General features: G+C 43.0%; 1 protein-coding gene across 5 annotated transcripts in view; it reads left to right on the plus strand.

The window, feature by feature from the left end:
* The window catches only part of TOR4A (torsin family 4 member A), a 139,683-nt gene extending 124,892 nt beyond the window's left edge, over positions 1–14,791 (plus strand). For 4 of the 5 annotated variants that reach the window (XM_085610142.1, XM_085610165.1, XM_085610152.1 and 1 more), the window contains exon 2: positions 12,493–14,791. In XM_085610142.1, the coding sequence (XP_085466268.1) occupies positions 12,533–13,807 (1,275 nt within the window). In that variant the 5' untranslated portion in view covers positions 12,493–12,532 and the 3' untranslated portion in view covers positions 13,808–14,791. Of the gene's footprint in view, positions 1–2,559; positions 2,692–12,492 lie in introns of those variants that run through there. The other variant, XM_085610159.1, reaches the window with a different exon arrangement.
* Positions 14,792–15,484: the final 693 nt, after the last annotated feature.

The following is a 15,484-nucleotide window of genomic DNA, read 5'->3' on the forward strand; positions in this document are numbered from 1 at the left end:
AGACCGAGTCAAATGTCAGGCCTTCTCTGTCTTCCAGGAAGCTTGGTGATTTACTCTTCTTTCTCTGACTTCTTCTTTCTCTGACTTCAAACTGAGCGGATTTATGTGACAATCCCACTGGCTCCTAGGCGTGCTTGAGAGAGGCTATACAGACCATAGATTAGAAGGGACATTTTGCATTTGATCCTTGATTGTGATTTCATCAAACCTGGTCTCTTGGTTGTTGGTATGTTTTCACTGCAACTTACAGCTCTGGCTGTGATGTTTTGTATGCATTGTAGTCCGAAACTGTTATTTGGCAACACCAATTCAGAAAGTAACCGTAATCCTGTTCCTATGAATGCTGTTTCTTACCAGTTTAGTTTTTATTCCGATTATTCCTCAGGTTCTTCAGATTTTTTTTTTTTTTCTGGGACAGTTACTCTTTTTAAACAACTTTATTTACTTCTCCATTCGTGATTCGAAGTGATATGTTGCAGCTAAAGTTTTGTCTTCCCTCCGGATTGGGATAGGGAACATGTCGGGTAGTAATATCATGTGTACTATCTTTTATTTAATTATTATACTGTTTAATGACAATTAAAGAATGTATTTCAACCGGGATCACCAGATCCCTCAGGAATCTCAAGGCAACAATGTAACATAACTAAAGGAATACAAACCACTCTCTTCGGTGTGTTAGCAAAATGATTACTAGCAAAAAGAAACTATAAATCATTAAGGAAAGGAGGTTACAATGTTAACAATCGCATACTAGTGTTACGGCCTCGCCCACCAGTAGAAAGGAAAATAGCATTGCTGGTGAAGATAAGGCACCCCTCTGGCCAATTGATAAAAAGAGGAGTTGCAGTGTTCATCCAGACGCTGGTACACGGTACCATAACGTTACGAAAGTCAAAATAATGTGCAGCGGAAGTGCATTAGGACCTGGATGTAGGTGGTGGACATGCTAAATGCACGGTGTTTGGTGGTGTTCAGCTGCAGCCTTCAGGTGTTGGTGGTTGTTTTCTGAATAGCACATCCATAAAGGACACCTCTCTACAGTGGGAGTTAGTGATGCTTCAGGCTGGCGATGATGCAGTCTGGTTGGGAGTGTTCTTGGGCGTACTCCATTGAAGCTGTACCTTCACCCATGCAGAAGTCTGACAATGCCAAATGTAGGCCAGAGTCCAAGGATTGTCGCTGTGGTTGCAGGAGTCCACGTGAACATGGATATCATGTCTGGGGGAGTTGGGCAGGGTGGGAATGTGTATTCCTCTGTGGCACAACTGTGTAACCTCTGGAGTTCACCAAACTAAGGTATCTTCTGTGGCAGTGCGATGTTGGTGTGCTGTATGTAGACAAGCTAGCATTGTGATTTCTTCGTGCTTGCTACCTGTTCACAGGTGGTGGTCACGCTCCTATATGGTCACTTCAGTAGAATATATTCCCTAGGATCACACTGTGGTTGACATGGCATTAAGTTGATAAGTCATAAATTCGCAGCTGGCTGATTCGTCTTGTACGTTAGGGCGTCTACTGACTTGGCACACTCGGGGAGATTGAGCAATGAGGTTCAGCAACAGCAGTTGTGACTCAAGTTGGCAACTGTAGAATATCTTAAAGCCTCGGGGCACTATTCAGGTTGCTACAGTTTATGAACTGTCTGAGACCAACCTGGGCTCTGAGTTATGTACACTTTTGCCAGCATTGTCCGTCCCTATAAGACTAGTTACAGGGATCTCATTGGCTGTTCGAGGGTAAAATAATGACACTCAGTCCCATAGATCAGCTGTAGTGACATCATTGTTATTCTCTCCAGGTGTCTGTTCTTGACACAGTTATCCCAAATTATGAACTTAGACTGCTCTGACTTCTCTACATGTCCTCTGTGACCGCAGTCATGGGTGTTTTGTGACGTCCCCTTTCTAAGCAAATACATCCACACCAAGTGACTTGAGTGTGATCCTAAGAACTCATTATGGCCGGAGGCACTGGAAGGTCTTTTTCAGAGCTCTGCAGGCATCTGCCATGTTCTTTCTCAGCTGTAAACCTACACTAATGAATTACTCACTTTCTTACCTCAGAACTGTTCTCTCTACCCCAGGGTCCCCTCCACACAATCCACGCCCACTGTGGCTTATATTACTAACAGTTAACCTGCCAGCAGTGCATAATGCAGGAACACATAGGTGTTAAGAAAAGATGAATACACCATTGCCTATCCTTCATAAAGGGAAGTGAGTCTGTCTGTTGCTTCTTAAAGATCACATGCTCATATTAAGGCAGTGTTGCTATTCTGTGTTGTGTGCAATATAGAGTACAAATTGTCTGGTTAAAATTACTTTAAATAAAATTTAAAAAACATTCAAGAATGAGACTTAATGGTGCACTCCCTTTAACCTTCATTCACAGATTGTTTGGGTTTTACGTATCTCGCTTGTTCTGGACATGTGTGAGTCGTTCATTGCTGCAAGGCTTGTGCCAGTCTTGCATCATCTTGCAGCTCTGAACTTGCCTGAGTTTTCTGTTGGCTTTGGCCCATTGAACATCTGCATGGCCACTCCTTTCTTAGTTGCATCTTAACCAGGGTAATGAGAATATGAGTGCTGTATTGGAGACCTAGGACAGAATATCGCAGGACTCTTCTTCCAGCGACTTATTGCCAATTTTGGCCATTGGCACTGTGGCAATTGTGATGCTGAGGAGCAGGTGAGCAGATACATGCGTGAGTTGCAAGTCTTGTGAGAATGCCTGAGGGCAGGTTGGGATGGTCTGGTGGGAGAGGACCAAGAGGGTGAAATGCATGTTTGGTGTTTGATAGTCACTTTTCCCTTGATGCTGTGATGATTAGAATGTAAGAAGGCCACAATATGAAAACGCGAGGTGAAGTTTAGTCTTATTACAATGCAGTATTTATTGTATTGCTAGTGGGTTAGCCATGGCTGTGGTGTGATGGGGAAATATGATTTGGCATGCACGCTGTGGAGGATACATGAAGGAGCGAAGATTGAGGTGTGGCGCCACGGCCAGGATGACTGACTCCGGAATCTGGGGATCACGGTTCCATCCCCAGCGCCGGCTGCAGATTAGCCCAGCACCATGTGACTCTGGGCAATAGCTTGCTTAATCTTCCTGATGGCCTCCAGCGCCTAGAGACCCTTACGGGTGATTGCTCGCGCTTTACAAATGGGGATTATTATTGAGAAGAGTCTGGGTGAGATGGTCCCCAGGCAATGAGGCGTTGGCATGAAGATAAACATATTTTCTTGCCTGTTGTTTAGATTTTGGCACTGTAGTCGTTTACCAGGTGATGTGAGCATGAACCATGTATTCAGTGGCTGTTTTGCTTGCAATGGAGTACATTTTGGACGGGCATTGAGATTGACTTGTTCTGCAATCTGTCACTATATTACTCCCTTCCCACAGTTGTAAGGCAGTCATCTGGCGACTGTAAGACCTACAGTAGTGTATCTTGTGTCCATGTATGATGAGATCCTCATACATGGACACAAAATGCACAACTGCATGTAGTGCAGCCAAGACTGCTAAGAGGTATGTTTTTGGCCTTTTTTAAAAGCTGTACTTTTGGGAATGGTATGGAAGTTTTAAGATATGGTTCCAGCATTCAGTAGCTTGTACTTAGAACTAGGTTCTTCCATGCCTATTTTTTTGTTGACGTGCTTGATGGTTACAAGCTGTGCAGAAGCTAAACGGATTGTGGCCCAGAGGTTATCTGACCAACTTAGCTTGTAGTACGTCTCGCCCCGGTATGAGGCTCATAATATTGGTGTGAAGTGTATGCAGAATGCGCAAGAAGAAGGGGATTTATCTCTTGTGCTAAGTTGCAGCCGGATTGTCTCTGGATTTGCTAAAGTGTGTAGTAGGTGTGCTTTGGTTGCACCTGTAAGTATGGTCAAGGCAAGACAGTACAATGTTGATCAATACAACAAGAGTAGAAAATTGTATATTTTCCCATATGTCCTGCTCTGGAAGAAAGTTGCTTTGAGTGGGTTACTGTGTAGGATATGTTGCCAGAGAGCAGGATCTCTTCTCTAGGTTAAGATTTTTCCAAAAGTGAGAAACACTGAATGACCCTGAAGTGTGAAGAGTGGTTGATGGTAGGTTAAAATTATGTGCTTTTTTGTTTTCAGAAACTTTCTGCCTGCTCGACGCAAAACATGTTTACAATAATATTGATTTGAGGAATAATGAGTAGGCTTGTGCATTTATTATAAGAATCAAGCTCGTTTAGTTCCAGACAGTTCCCATCAAGAGCATCTTCACTGAGGATTTGTTCCCTTAAATATTCTGTTAATTTTGTCAGAAAGCATGGCTCTGAATTGGAAGGAAAAAGCACGTTTTTAGACCATAAGATGGCAAATAATAGGAATTCTGGCTTGATTGGGTTAAGGTATTCCCTAGACATCCAGGTCTGACTAATGTGCTGGCAATGTAAAGAAGACTTAAATATAATTATGTACCATCGGCCTATTGTTGAATTTTGATGCTATCTGTGAGTAGAGCACCATGTGGCTCACTTTATAGTTTGGGGATGACTGAGGACAATATGAAATGCTGTGGGACTCCTCGGGTGATTGGGCTCTTTTGGAACCTGGAGATGTACATGTGACCAAAGTGGTGTTGGTTGGAAAGGTAGTAAGAGATCCAGTGAAGAACACTTCCAGTGAACTCTGGGTGCTTAAGAGGGTCAGATGGTCAACTGTTGTGAAGGCCGCTGTGAGGTCTAATAATATCGGGAGGTTATCTTCATCTGTGGTCAGGAGGGCATTGTGTAAGGCAGCGGTCTTGTACTACAGTGTGAACTGAAGCCAGGCGGGTAGTTGTGCACGAGATGGTTAGCATTAATGTGATTTGGTGTTGACTGTTGAATGCTTTATCGATCATCTTCCCAATGAATTGTAGGTGAGTGAGATTGTAGTTGGTGAGGTCATTGCTGTCTAGTGTTCATTTCTTTAGAAGTGGAAGGATCTGGCTTGTCTTGAGAGCTTCAAGTAAGATGCATTGAGTGAGTAAGGCAATGATCATTATGACCTGGGGTAGAGAGACCGTTGATGAAGGCTCAGGATAGGACCTCTTCTTTGGGAAGTGACTTTGAGGGAGTTTAATATATCGTCATAACCTTCAAGAGAGGGTTGTGAAGGATGACCATTGTGGGATTTTATTGAAAGGGTTGGGTATAAGTGATGAAGCAGGGCTGGTGTTGATGTGGTGTCAGATCTTCTGTATTAAAACAGTAGAAGGCATTGCACTTTTCTGTGGAGTAAGGAATGGGTGGGTTCAGGAGGAAGTTGATGCATTGCTTGATTATTTTGAAAAGCATTTTTCTTCTGTTAGTGTCATAGCATTGATGATGTTGGGAGGTATAGTACTTTGGTTTGGCTGATTTTGATGAGTGGTTTACATGTATCGTGAGATCATCCTTAGTTTTGCTTCCCACCATTTTCTTTCCTGTTGGCAGATGGATCGTAGTCAGCGAGGTCTTTTAGAGTGCCACAGTCCCAAAGGCTTTGGCTTCCACTTGTGTTTTTTTAAATTGTGGCTTGGATCATTATGTAGTTTGCCAGGAAACGGTTTAAGTTGTTTAGAATTGTGTTGCTATCAGATATGGAGTTTATGGGGTGAGAGGAGTTCAAGCAGTAGTTTTTCTATGGAGAAACTTTGAAGGGTCTGAAGATTTAATTTTCTCTTTTGGGTTGACCTCGGTTTGTTAAGACACTGAGAAGGCACGTGAGGATGTCAGAGTTTGGTCTATTGCAGGGGTATGGGTGGTTTGCATTGGATCATTGGTGATGCTGAGAAGACACTGTTGAGCATGTGGCCTTCTTGAGTTATGTGGGTTGCTGTACAATGTTGTGTTAATATACTGAGGGAGGGTGTCTCAAGGGAAAGCTTGGTGCTCACTCTAGGTCCGGGACACAACTCTTGTCACAAGGCAGGCCTTGACACCCATGGCGGATTAGCATGAGACAGGCTAAACGTCTTTAAAAAAACAAAAAAAAACAGGGTACCAAATACTCATAGGTGGGCAAGCAGGGTAGGAGACATGGCTGTAAACCATGCAGGGGGCGTTTCCATACCAACAGATGTTGAAAGTGTAGGGGTGACTGGGGTATGCTCGAGGCATTTTAATATGGAGTGCAATTTGCTTATTGTAATTTCTTTGGTTCAAAAGACTTGGTAATGTGATCACAATTCAGTTTGGTCTGTGGTAGACTGCTTCCACAAAGCTTTGAGGCATACTGGAGAGGAACTGGCCCTGCTTTTACTCAGCAGTCACACTCACCTGCTGCCAGGCATTCTGTTCAAATTCACACTGCATCTGCAGTATCCGGACTGGCTGCTAATTGCCCGGCCTCCTTTGTGTGACCTGTATGGCACCCTCTTATTTCCTTTTTGCTCGTAACTCCAATCCATCCCTTTACTTTTAACCACCATTTTCACCAATCCCAGAGCAGCTCAATAAAAACGAAGCGGCATGCTGGCATATCCTTCCTCCGGCAGAGTCATTGCACGGGCGAAGGAGGCGAGGACTGTATTCACTGTAAGGAATAACAGATCACTCCCTACACCCTGTGATCTAGTTTGTGGGTAATCCCGTCACATACTTGCGCACACACAGGAGAGAAGAGTGGACATGGGTAAAAGTGAATATAGCCTCCAAGGGTAACAAGCATTTGCAATGCAATAGGTCTCGCATTTACGCGAGTTTAAGCTATTGGCATTGTAAATGACGATGCCTTTTATTTATGTTTGAAAAACGAAAACACAAATAAAAGGCATTGTTATTTGCCATGTGAATAGCTCAAACTCGCGTAAATGCGAGACCTATTGCATTGTAAATGCTTGTTGTTCCTTTCACTGTAGCCGTGATCTGGTTTGTTTTTAAAAAAATAAGACCTTTGGCCTCACGCTGTTTGTTCATTTGCATCTCACTGATGCTGGGAACAAAGAGATTGCAATCTTTACTGCCGATCTTTACTGCCGTGCGGCCCGCGAAAGTGAAAGCAAACGAGTGCTTTCAGGCCTCCAAATGTTGCGCGCGCCCGACCGGCGCACATGCACTGTATTTGGAGGCCTGAAAGCACTCGTTTGCCATTTACAAAAGCTCTCGTGAGAGCAGCGCTAAAGCACTGTCTCAGGCGAGACCTAAAAATACAATGTGCTCGCATTGAGGGGCGAGTAAAGTTGATGTCTGCTGTCCCATGAAGACCCCTTTACCATGGTGAAGGCCCGCTCACTCAGTAGTGGACCCGATGATGATGCGCTTCATGTGAAGTGTGTATGGGTTAAACCTACTTTTATAGGATACCTACCATTAAGGTGAATATATGAAGCAATGGGCACTTTAAAGATCTGGTTCTTCTGTCAGCACATAGTGATCTAACAATCCTCTCTGCTCAAGTAGATAAACCAAATCTGTAATATCACTTTTTTTGTTTTTCACCTCATTCTGTCAGTAGTCTTGCTCAATAGTTGATTCAGTGATTGCTGGAGATGCCTGAAAGTGGTGGGGCGTAATACCAGCCACTGGTTCACTTTACTGTTTTCAAAATTTGCATTGGATACCCTCCGACAAATGTACCCTTGCACTCACTGTTTCTCACTCACTCACTCCTGCTGGTGTACAGAGGCTACGATGTGAACACCTGGGTTACAGGTGTTCTGCTTTAATAGTGGAGCAGGTGCAGTTGCACCAGTGTCTTTGTGCCCATGTGCAGCTGCATCTTTGATATGGGCACCCCTTATTCACTCCCTCTTTCAATCTCCCCTTAACTCATTCATTCTACTTCACTTGCACTACTTTACTCACTCCTCACTTTCCTTTATTCATACTCACTCATTGAGTGTGACTGTCAATGAAACCATCCCAAAGACATGAAACTAACCCGCTCTCACTCCATCTCGCACATACAGAGAGAAGTAACACAGATTATTATTTTTTTAACTTGTCTTTCTTACTCTTACTATAAATCAAAGGCAGCAGCTGAGCAGGAGTCGTGCTGGTCATAGGAGCTAGCAAGCCATGATGTCTAACAAGGAGCCAGACAGAGCAGCTTGGCCAGGTTTCAGAAGACCCCAGGACTGGAAGCACAGTCCTATCTGCTGCTGGGACAGTGCTGGGGATCCATCCCCAATGTGCTCTGTGCAGCTCCTCATCGGATGCACTGCGGTGCAAACTGAATGTCACATTTGTGCAGAAACTGTGCTGCTTGAGGCATAAGGAGTATGTCTGCTAAAAAATAAACAAGCATTGGCATAGCCAATAGGTCTCGCTTTTGGGACCTTATAAGTATTTAGTTATGCAGCACAATATCCTTGGTGCAACAACATCAACCGTTGCATAGCTAAACCCTTATAAGATCCCAAAGGCGAGACCTATTGGCTATGCCAATGCTTGTTCTATAATGTCGCTACTCCACAAGGTAAAAGAACAGGGTTTTGCAAAAAACAGGATCTTACAAACAACAAGGTTTAAACATGAAACAGCTTTTTAAGGAAGTGAACTGCAGCCATGGGGTAGGAAGAGGCAGACCAAGGGCATGTGAGTCAAGAGAGAGAAGGGAGAAAAGTGGAGGGAGGAAGAAAAGGATTCAGATGGAGATGGTAACAAGGAAATGCCACAGCATAAGTATGAAAATCCCATGCACAAATGTGTGAATCGCCGTGCGACTGGATATCAAACCAAAATGTTGGGGGGCTGTAACCGAATCAAAATTGCCAAGGTAAATACTTAATAGGTGAGAATTGAGGTCTTTTCTGTACGAGAGGATGTAATTTGGGTTGGAAGACCTTTTTATTCCACCAGAGTAATTTAAGGAATTTCGTGTTATGCTTGTTATGCAAACGTCCCACAATTACGCCACATCATGTAATTATGCACCATTCATGGGAAACGTTTACCACAAAAAGAAGGCTAGCAGCTGCTGTTTGCGGTGCTTTAAATTTTTTGTACAATTATTTAGCACAAAATGTTTGAGGCAAGGACGCATTTGGAGCTAAAATATAGCGCTAAATAAGAAATAATGTCCACAATTTTGCATAATTACATGAAAACAAATTACGTAAATTTCGTACAACTCTTGTGCTAATCACATCTGCAGAGGGAGAGTTTGGCAAGCAGCTACAGTAGAGCCAGATAAGAATTGTTTTAGCGCTCGAGTGGTGCAAAATTTGAGTGTTTTCAAAATCAATAAGCTGTTGGCCCTGGAACTTTCTCATGCTGCCAGATATGTTCAGGAAGCCAGCCAACCAACTAAAATAACTTGTTTTGCCGAGTGAAGTGCTTTTAGTGTGAGGCAGCAGATTTTAAACTCTATGTGAGGCTCTAGAGGATCTAAGTGATGGTTCCTCAGCATGGAGGTGACGTGTTCCTTTCTAATTTGAGGATAGCATGGGCAGCAAGGTTTTAGCAGGCAGGCCGGAGAGGATGGCGTTGCCTGCTCAATTCTGGAGATGAGCGCATGGGCAGCCATTCTCAGCCGCCTTCTTGTGCTGCTTTAGAGCATTGTGTCGTTGTGCAGTAATCTCTGTTTTGTGTTGCATTCTGTTTTGACAGTTTAGTTTTGTCGAACCGTTATGTTCTGTGCTGTTTTGTGAATCTATGTTAACTTTTTGTGTTGTGTTCTGTCATGTAATGCACAAACTGTCAACAAATGCTCTTTTTTCCAACCAAAAACAGCTCTCTCCTTTAAAGTTGTTTTTACATTGGCACCTCTGTGCTTATGTCATTTATTCCTATAAAGACCGATAGTAGAGGAAGCTCGAGTCATGCTTTTCAACAGCGGAATGTCTGCTCCTCTTCAAACAAGTGGGAGTGGTTGGGGAAGTGCGGGTGCTAAGCAGCAGCTGTTGGCTCTTTTTCCAAGCACACACTTGTGATTGTGGTGTGCCGCTGCGCACTCCCGCAAGCTGTATGCCGCCACAAGCACTAGTATGTGCTTGGAAAAAGAGCTGGACGACGGTTAAAGGTCTCCTATGCAGCGCATGCATGCTGCGTAGGCGAGACCTAAAAAGGATTGTGCTTGTGTGAGTGGACCATAGTTGAACTACACCCCTAAAACATGCACAATCCAGGCACCCACCTACAGAATGTTGTGTTTTTAAGAAACACTGTAGCTGGCTCAACGATCCGTCCCCTCCTTCTCCTGTCATGGTAAGCCTGGCAGAGAGGCTGGCCTGTGCATTGCAGAGTCCATCTAATCACAAAGAGGTGTTTGCATAAAAAGTTACATTATTAAAAGATTTAGCAGTGGCTTCTCTGATATTATTAGGAATTTCTTATTTTGCCACTTAATCTATGGGATTGTCAAGATGTCTGCCATACATCCTCTCTGCAATAGGACTATCTACAATATTATGATGGTATCCAATGCATACAAAGATCAATTTCACTATCGACTCCATATTTTAGGCGATTGGCATGAGTATTTCACGGTACTTGTAAATAAATGTCAATCACTTAAGATGATGCTTCGTCATCTGTAGGGTAATGTACATCCATGAACCCTCAAGGTGGAGTACCATAATTTTCAGTAGTATATTTTTACTTACTGGTCGTTGGCAGTTGCACCTTACTTCATTAGTATGCCATCAGTTTATGACCTTGAGTTTAGGGGTTCAAGAGACTAATTAAAAAATGCAACTAATATTTACCATAGTGTGTGTGTGTGTATGTATGTATGTGTGTGTGTGTGTATATATATATATATATATATTTTCACTGAAAAACCATAGGTTTCACACACGTTATAGTTAGGAATTAGCATTTAAAGAACCTTGCAAATTCACTTAAAAAACCATAGGTTTCACACACGTTATAGTTAGGTGGATATTTCACTCGTAAAAAACCAATGATATTCCCCCGTTATAGTTACTTCAGATAACTATAACTCTCGCGCGCCCGCAATCCACTGCTCATGACGTCACATATTACATCACTCATGACATGGTCAGTGGCATCACTCTTGACATCACTGATGACATCATCCTTGTGATAGAGTGGCGGTCGCGCGAGTTATAGTTAACTGAAGTAACTATAACGGGGGAATTTCATTGTTTTTTTATGAGTGAAATATCCACCTAACTATAACGTGTGTGAAACCTATGGTTTTTTTAAATGCTAAATTAGGTATGTATTATTTTTTTGATATATTTATTTTTCAATAAACTATTTTTTTTTGTATAGTTTTTCACCGTGCGCGCACCCCCGCGACTTTTTTAAAAAAAAAATGTAAATGGTTTTTTCTGCCTTCGGGGTCCTTCAGGGACCCCCTGACCATGGCTAGGGGGTCAGGAACTCTCTACCCTACCCCCTTTTCACGTTCGCCACCTTCCTTTTCTACTCTCGCACTGAAAACAAACAAATGGCGGCCGAGACTTCCTGATTTCGACTGATTCGAACGTTGACTGACATGTAACAACCAATCAGAATTACGCTCGCGCACGTTAGGGTGAGCGTACGGTGCGCGCACGGTGCGCGGCTATAGATATGTATGTGCTTTTTACTGCAGTTTTCTCTGTAACTACTGAACAGATTGACTCCATATATGCAAAAGGCACTTCACTGACCTGAGGACTACCTCTCTGCCAAATTTCAAGTAAATCTGTTCAGCCGTTCGGGCTGTACCTTCGACTAAAGGTCCTATGGGAAAATGCATGGGGAAAACGCGTTTTGGGACTCCCCCTTTTTTCTCGGCCCCCGCTTGATGAATCCCCCGAGACTTTCAGGGTAGGAGATGAGTGGAGCGCCTCATTAGTTTTGAAAATTTCGCGAAGATTCGTCAACCAGCGCCAAAGTTATTCAAAATAGAGTTTTGAGATTTCCTATGGAAACACGGTCCTAACTATAACTATCTACTGGCGACTGCCAGTAGATTATATATATATATATATATATATATTTATTATTATTATTATTTTTTTTTTTTTTGAGTCGCAGGAGTTATGCAGCAGGGCTGAATAAATGATGCAGCTAGAAAAGGCAAATCATGCAGCGTAAGCCGAAACATTTCACGATGGTATTGCTTCATTTCGTGATTTTTAATCCTGCTGTTGGTGCAAAGATTTTTACCTCACTGGTACCTTTGCAACAATCAAAAAACGTAATAGACAACTTAAAGATGACCATTCAACCTTTGCAAAGGGCCTTCCACTGAGCGGGAACAGGTTGCCACATTTTCAGTACCTTTTGATCCTATTGAGCAAGATGTTTTTTGATTTAAAGTAAAGTCTGCAGTTTGTGCACCAGATGAAGGATTGAGTGGCATGCAGCAACTCTATAATTATGCAGAAAATGCAGCTGCCGTGAAATCGCATAATTCCATTGGCTTTGCATTTAACACAATCCAAACCTCAGTTTCAAGCCTGAGGGGGACGACAACTTTGTTTAAGGGGTTTGAAATGTGATAAAAACCAATGCATGAATGAATATAAGGTGTATTTGCTTCTGATCAACTTGTAACACTTCTCTTTTCTTACACTTTTTTCTAGCTAAGCCAGTTCTTATGTAATTAACGGAAACGAGAAAGACATGGAGGAAGTCCTGCCCTGCACGGATTCGCCCGAAAGCTCCAGAAAGATGTCCCTGGCCTCGTGCCCCGTAAGAGCTGTGGTCCGTTTGCGTCGCCAGATTAGGAATTTGAAGAAAAGCAAGCTTCACCTCGACCTCACCGGTGGGAGGTCACTGGAGACCAGGCATGCAAGACTTCTTCAAAAGCAAATCTCTATGGACAAAACATCATTTTTTAACACTGTTGGCTTTGAAAAGTCGCAGCATTTTAGTTTTGATACCCCAAATTTGGAGCAGATGTCGCAGTTGTCTGTGCTTAAACCCAAGCGTAAAAAGAAACGAAAGCAGTCCAGAACGGTGCTGTACCCAGGTGGTTCACGAAGGTACCTTCCCATTGAACAGAAGAGCAAGGCCAAGCGATGCCTGCTTCTGTTCATTGGCATTATCATCTTTCAAATTTTAAATGCCATTGAAAACTTGGACGACAATATACAGAAATATGACCTGGATGGTCTTGAAAAGACCATGCATCGGGACATATTTGGCCAGAAACTGGCAGTGGACACTGTTATGGACCTCTTGAAGGATTACCTTGCCACTCACATACACAACAAGCCACTGGTGCTGTCGCTAAATGGCCCAAGCGGTGTTGGAAAGAGTCACATGGGGCGGCTTCTGGCCAAGCACTTCCGTTCAGTCATGGGTGGTGAGTTTGTGCTTCAGTACTATACTGGTCACAACTGCCCCCCTGAAACAGATGTGCTTTCTTGCCAAATCGACCTATCCGGGAAGGTCTCTGATATGGTAGTTCGAGCAGAAATAGAGGAGAAGATCCCAGTGTTCGTCCTAGACGAGATGGAAGAAATGCCTTTGATTCTACTTGACGTGCTCCATGGTTACTTTCAGCCACACCAGAGCAACGAGTTTCTCAATGCCATCTACATATTGATTAGCAACATTGGTTCTAACGGGATCACCAAGTATGTCCTTCAGAATGCATCCAATGAGGACTTGTCGCAGTACAGGAAGCGGAAAGAGCTTGTTAGTGTTATAGAGTCTTCGCTGAGGCAGCATCATCCTCTGTGGGATCACTCCGAGATCGTTCCGTTCATCCTGCTGGAGAAGAGCCATATTATCAACTGTTTCTTGGACGAGATGCTGAGGGAAGGTTACTATCCAGATAACGGCAACATTGAGAACATGGCGAGCCAATTGAAATATTACACGCTAGGGGAGAGGCACTATTCTATAATGGGTTGCAAGCAAGTAGTGACCAAAGTAAACTTGCTACACTGATCGTTCGGAACCGGTACAAGACAGAGCAGCTGAAGATGGATTTTTAAGACTAAACATTCTTCACTCCATTCCATGTTGTAATACTATGGACCCTTGTTTTTAGGTCTCGCCTGACCCAGCGCATGTGCTGGTCTGGCGAGACTTATTGAGAGGGCTCTAAAAAGTGATACCAGGCCAGCCTAGAGCTACAGTGCATGTGCGCGCCGCGCTTTACCACGATTACTTTCGCGGCCGCACGGTCGCTTTGATGTTTGATCGTGATCGCGATCACTTTCTCATTCGGGGCCGCACGACCGCTTGGCATAGCCAATAGGTCTCGCTTTTGGGACCTTATAAGTATTTAGTTATGCAACTGTTGCATGGCTAAACCCTTATAAGGTCCCAAAGGCGAGACCTATTGGCTATGCCAATGCTTGTTTATGTTATCAATGGTCTCATCAAACAATGGTCAAAATTCAGATTTTACTGATGGAATCCCCTCCTTTTCCCCCACAGACTCTCCCAACCTCATGGCTTCCTTCTATCCGAGAAATGTTTTATGCCACTTTTTATGCCAATCAAAATAATAATGGGGGGGGGGATTCTGTAGTTTTATCAATTTTAATGCAATCTACTTTAATGAGCAATCAAACTGTCACCTCGTTGTAAGGTCACCACAGTATCTTACAGGTTAAAGACCAATCAAGGCATTGCTCTTGTGTCTAGGCAATTGAATCTGAGTCGAGTGGTTTAAGTGAAACTATGTGATTAAATGGGCATGCTGAAAATACCTCTTCAGTATAACACAAACCAGAAACTTCATTTTGTTTTGAGAACAAGTGATAGACTGTGAGATGTTTAATTTCTTAGAAAAATAATGGCCTGAGGGTTTTTTTTTTTTTGCTTTCTGCCTTTAGTCGTGACATTTCAGATCACCTTTATTTCCACAGATTTTCACATCTGATTAATTTTTGCCTGAATAAATCTTAAGACCTGCTGAGTTTCCAGGTGTTTGTGTATTGTGAAATTATTTTCTTTGTGTAGGTCAGGTGGTCTCTTTTTGTTAAAAGGTGGAACAGCAAAGCTTATTAAGCACACTTCAGCAAGAAAAGGCTGTCTCAAGGCCCTCTACAACTCCAGAGCCATATGGGGTCACCATGGAACCAACACCCTAAAAGTTTAGGGTTACCAACAATCTACCACAAATGGGGATCACCTGAGATCTGATTCCAGAAAACTACAGAAGCCATAAAAATGCAAAGTCAAAAGGAGGTCAAGCACTAGATAAATACAGGTCATCGAGGAGCTTACAGAGCATACAAACACGGGGGCAAACAAAGGCGACATGTTGCAGATAAGTAGTGTCAAAAGAGAGGTGATGCACTATCTCATTATGGCACATAAATGGCACGTTGATTAATACAGTCATAAGAAAATAAGGGGTAAAACCAGAGAGGATATGATGTGTGTGTATGTGTGTATGTGTGTGTGTGTGTGTGTGTGTGTATATATATATGTTACCACCGCACAGACAACATGCATACCAGGACAGAACACTCTAATTCTATATAGGGTCCAAACCAAAATGGTGGTGTCCAAAAATGACAGACCGGAATACTTTAATGGGTTTTAATTGCGGGTGTTCAGCCAGTGCAACATTCATTATTTTTTTGCTCACCAGGATCATGGACTAGTGTA

The sequence above is a fragment of the Triturus cristatus genome, chromosome 1_2, assembly GCF_964204655.1.
Source record: "Triturus cristatus chromosome 1_2, aTriCri1.1, whole genome shotgun sequence".
NCBI classification, from domain to species: Eukaryota; Metazoa; Chordata; class Amphibia; order Caudata; family Salamandridae; genus Triturus; species Triturus cristatus.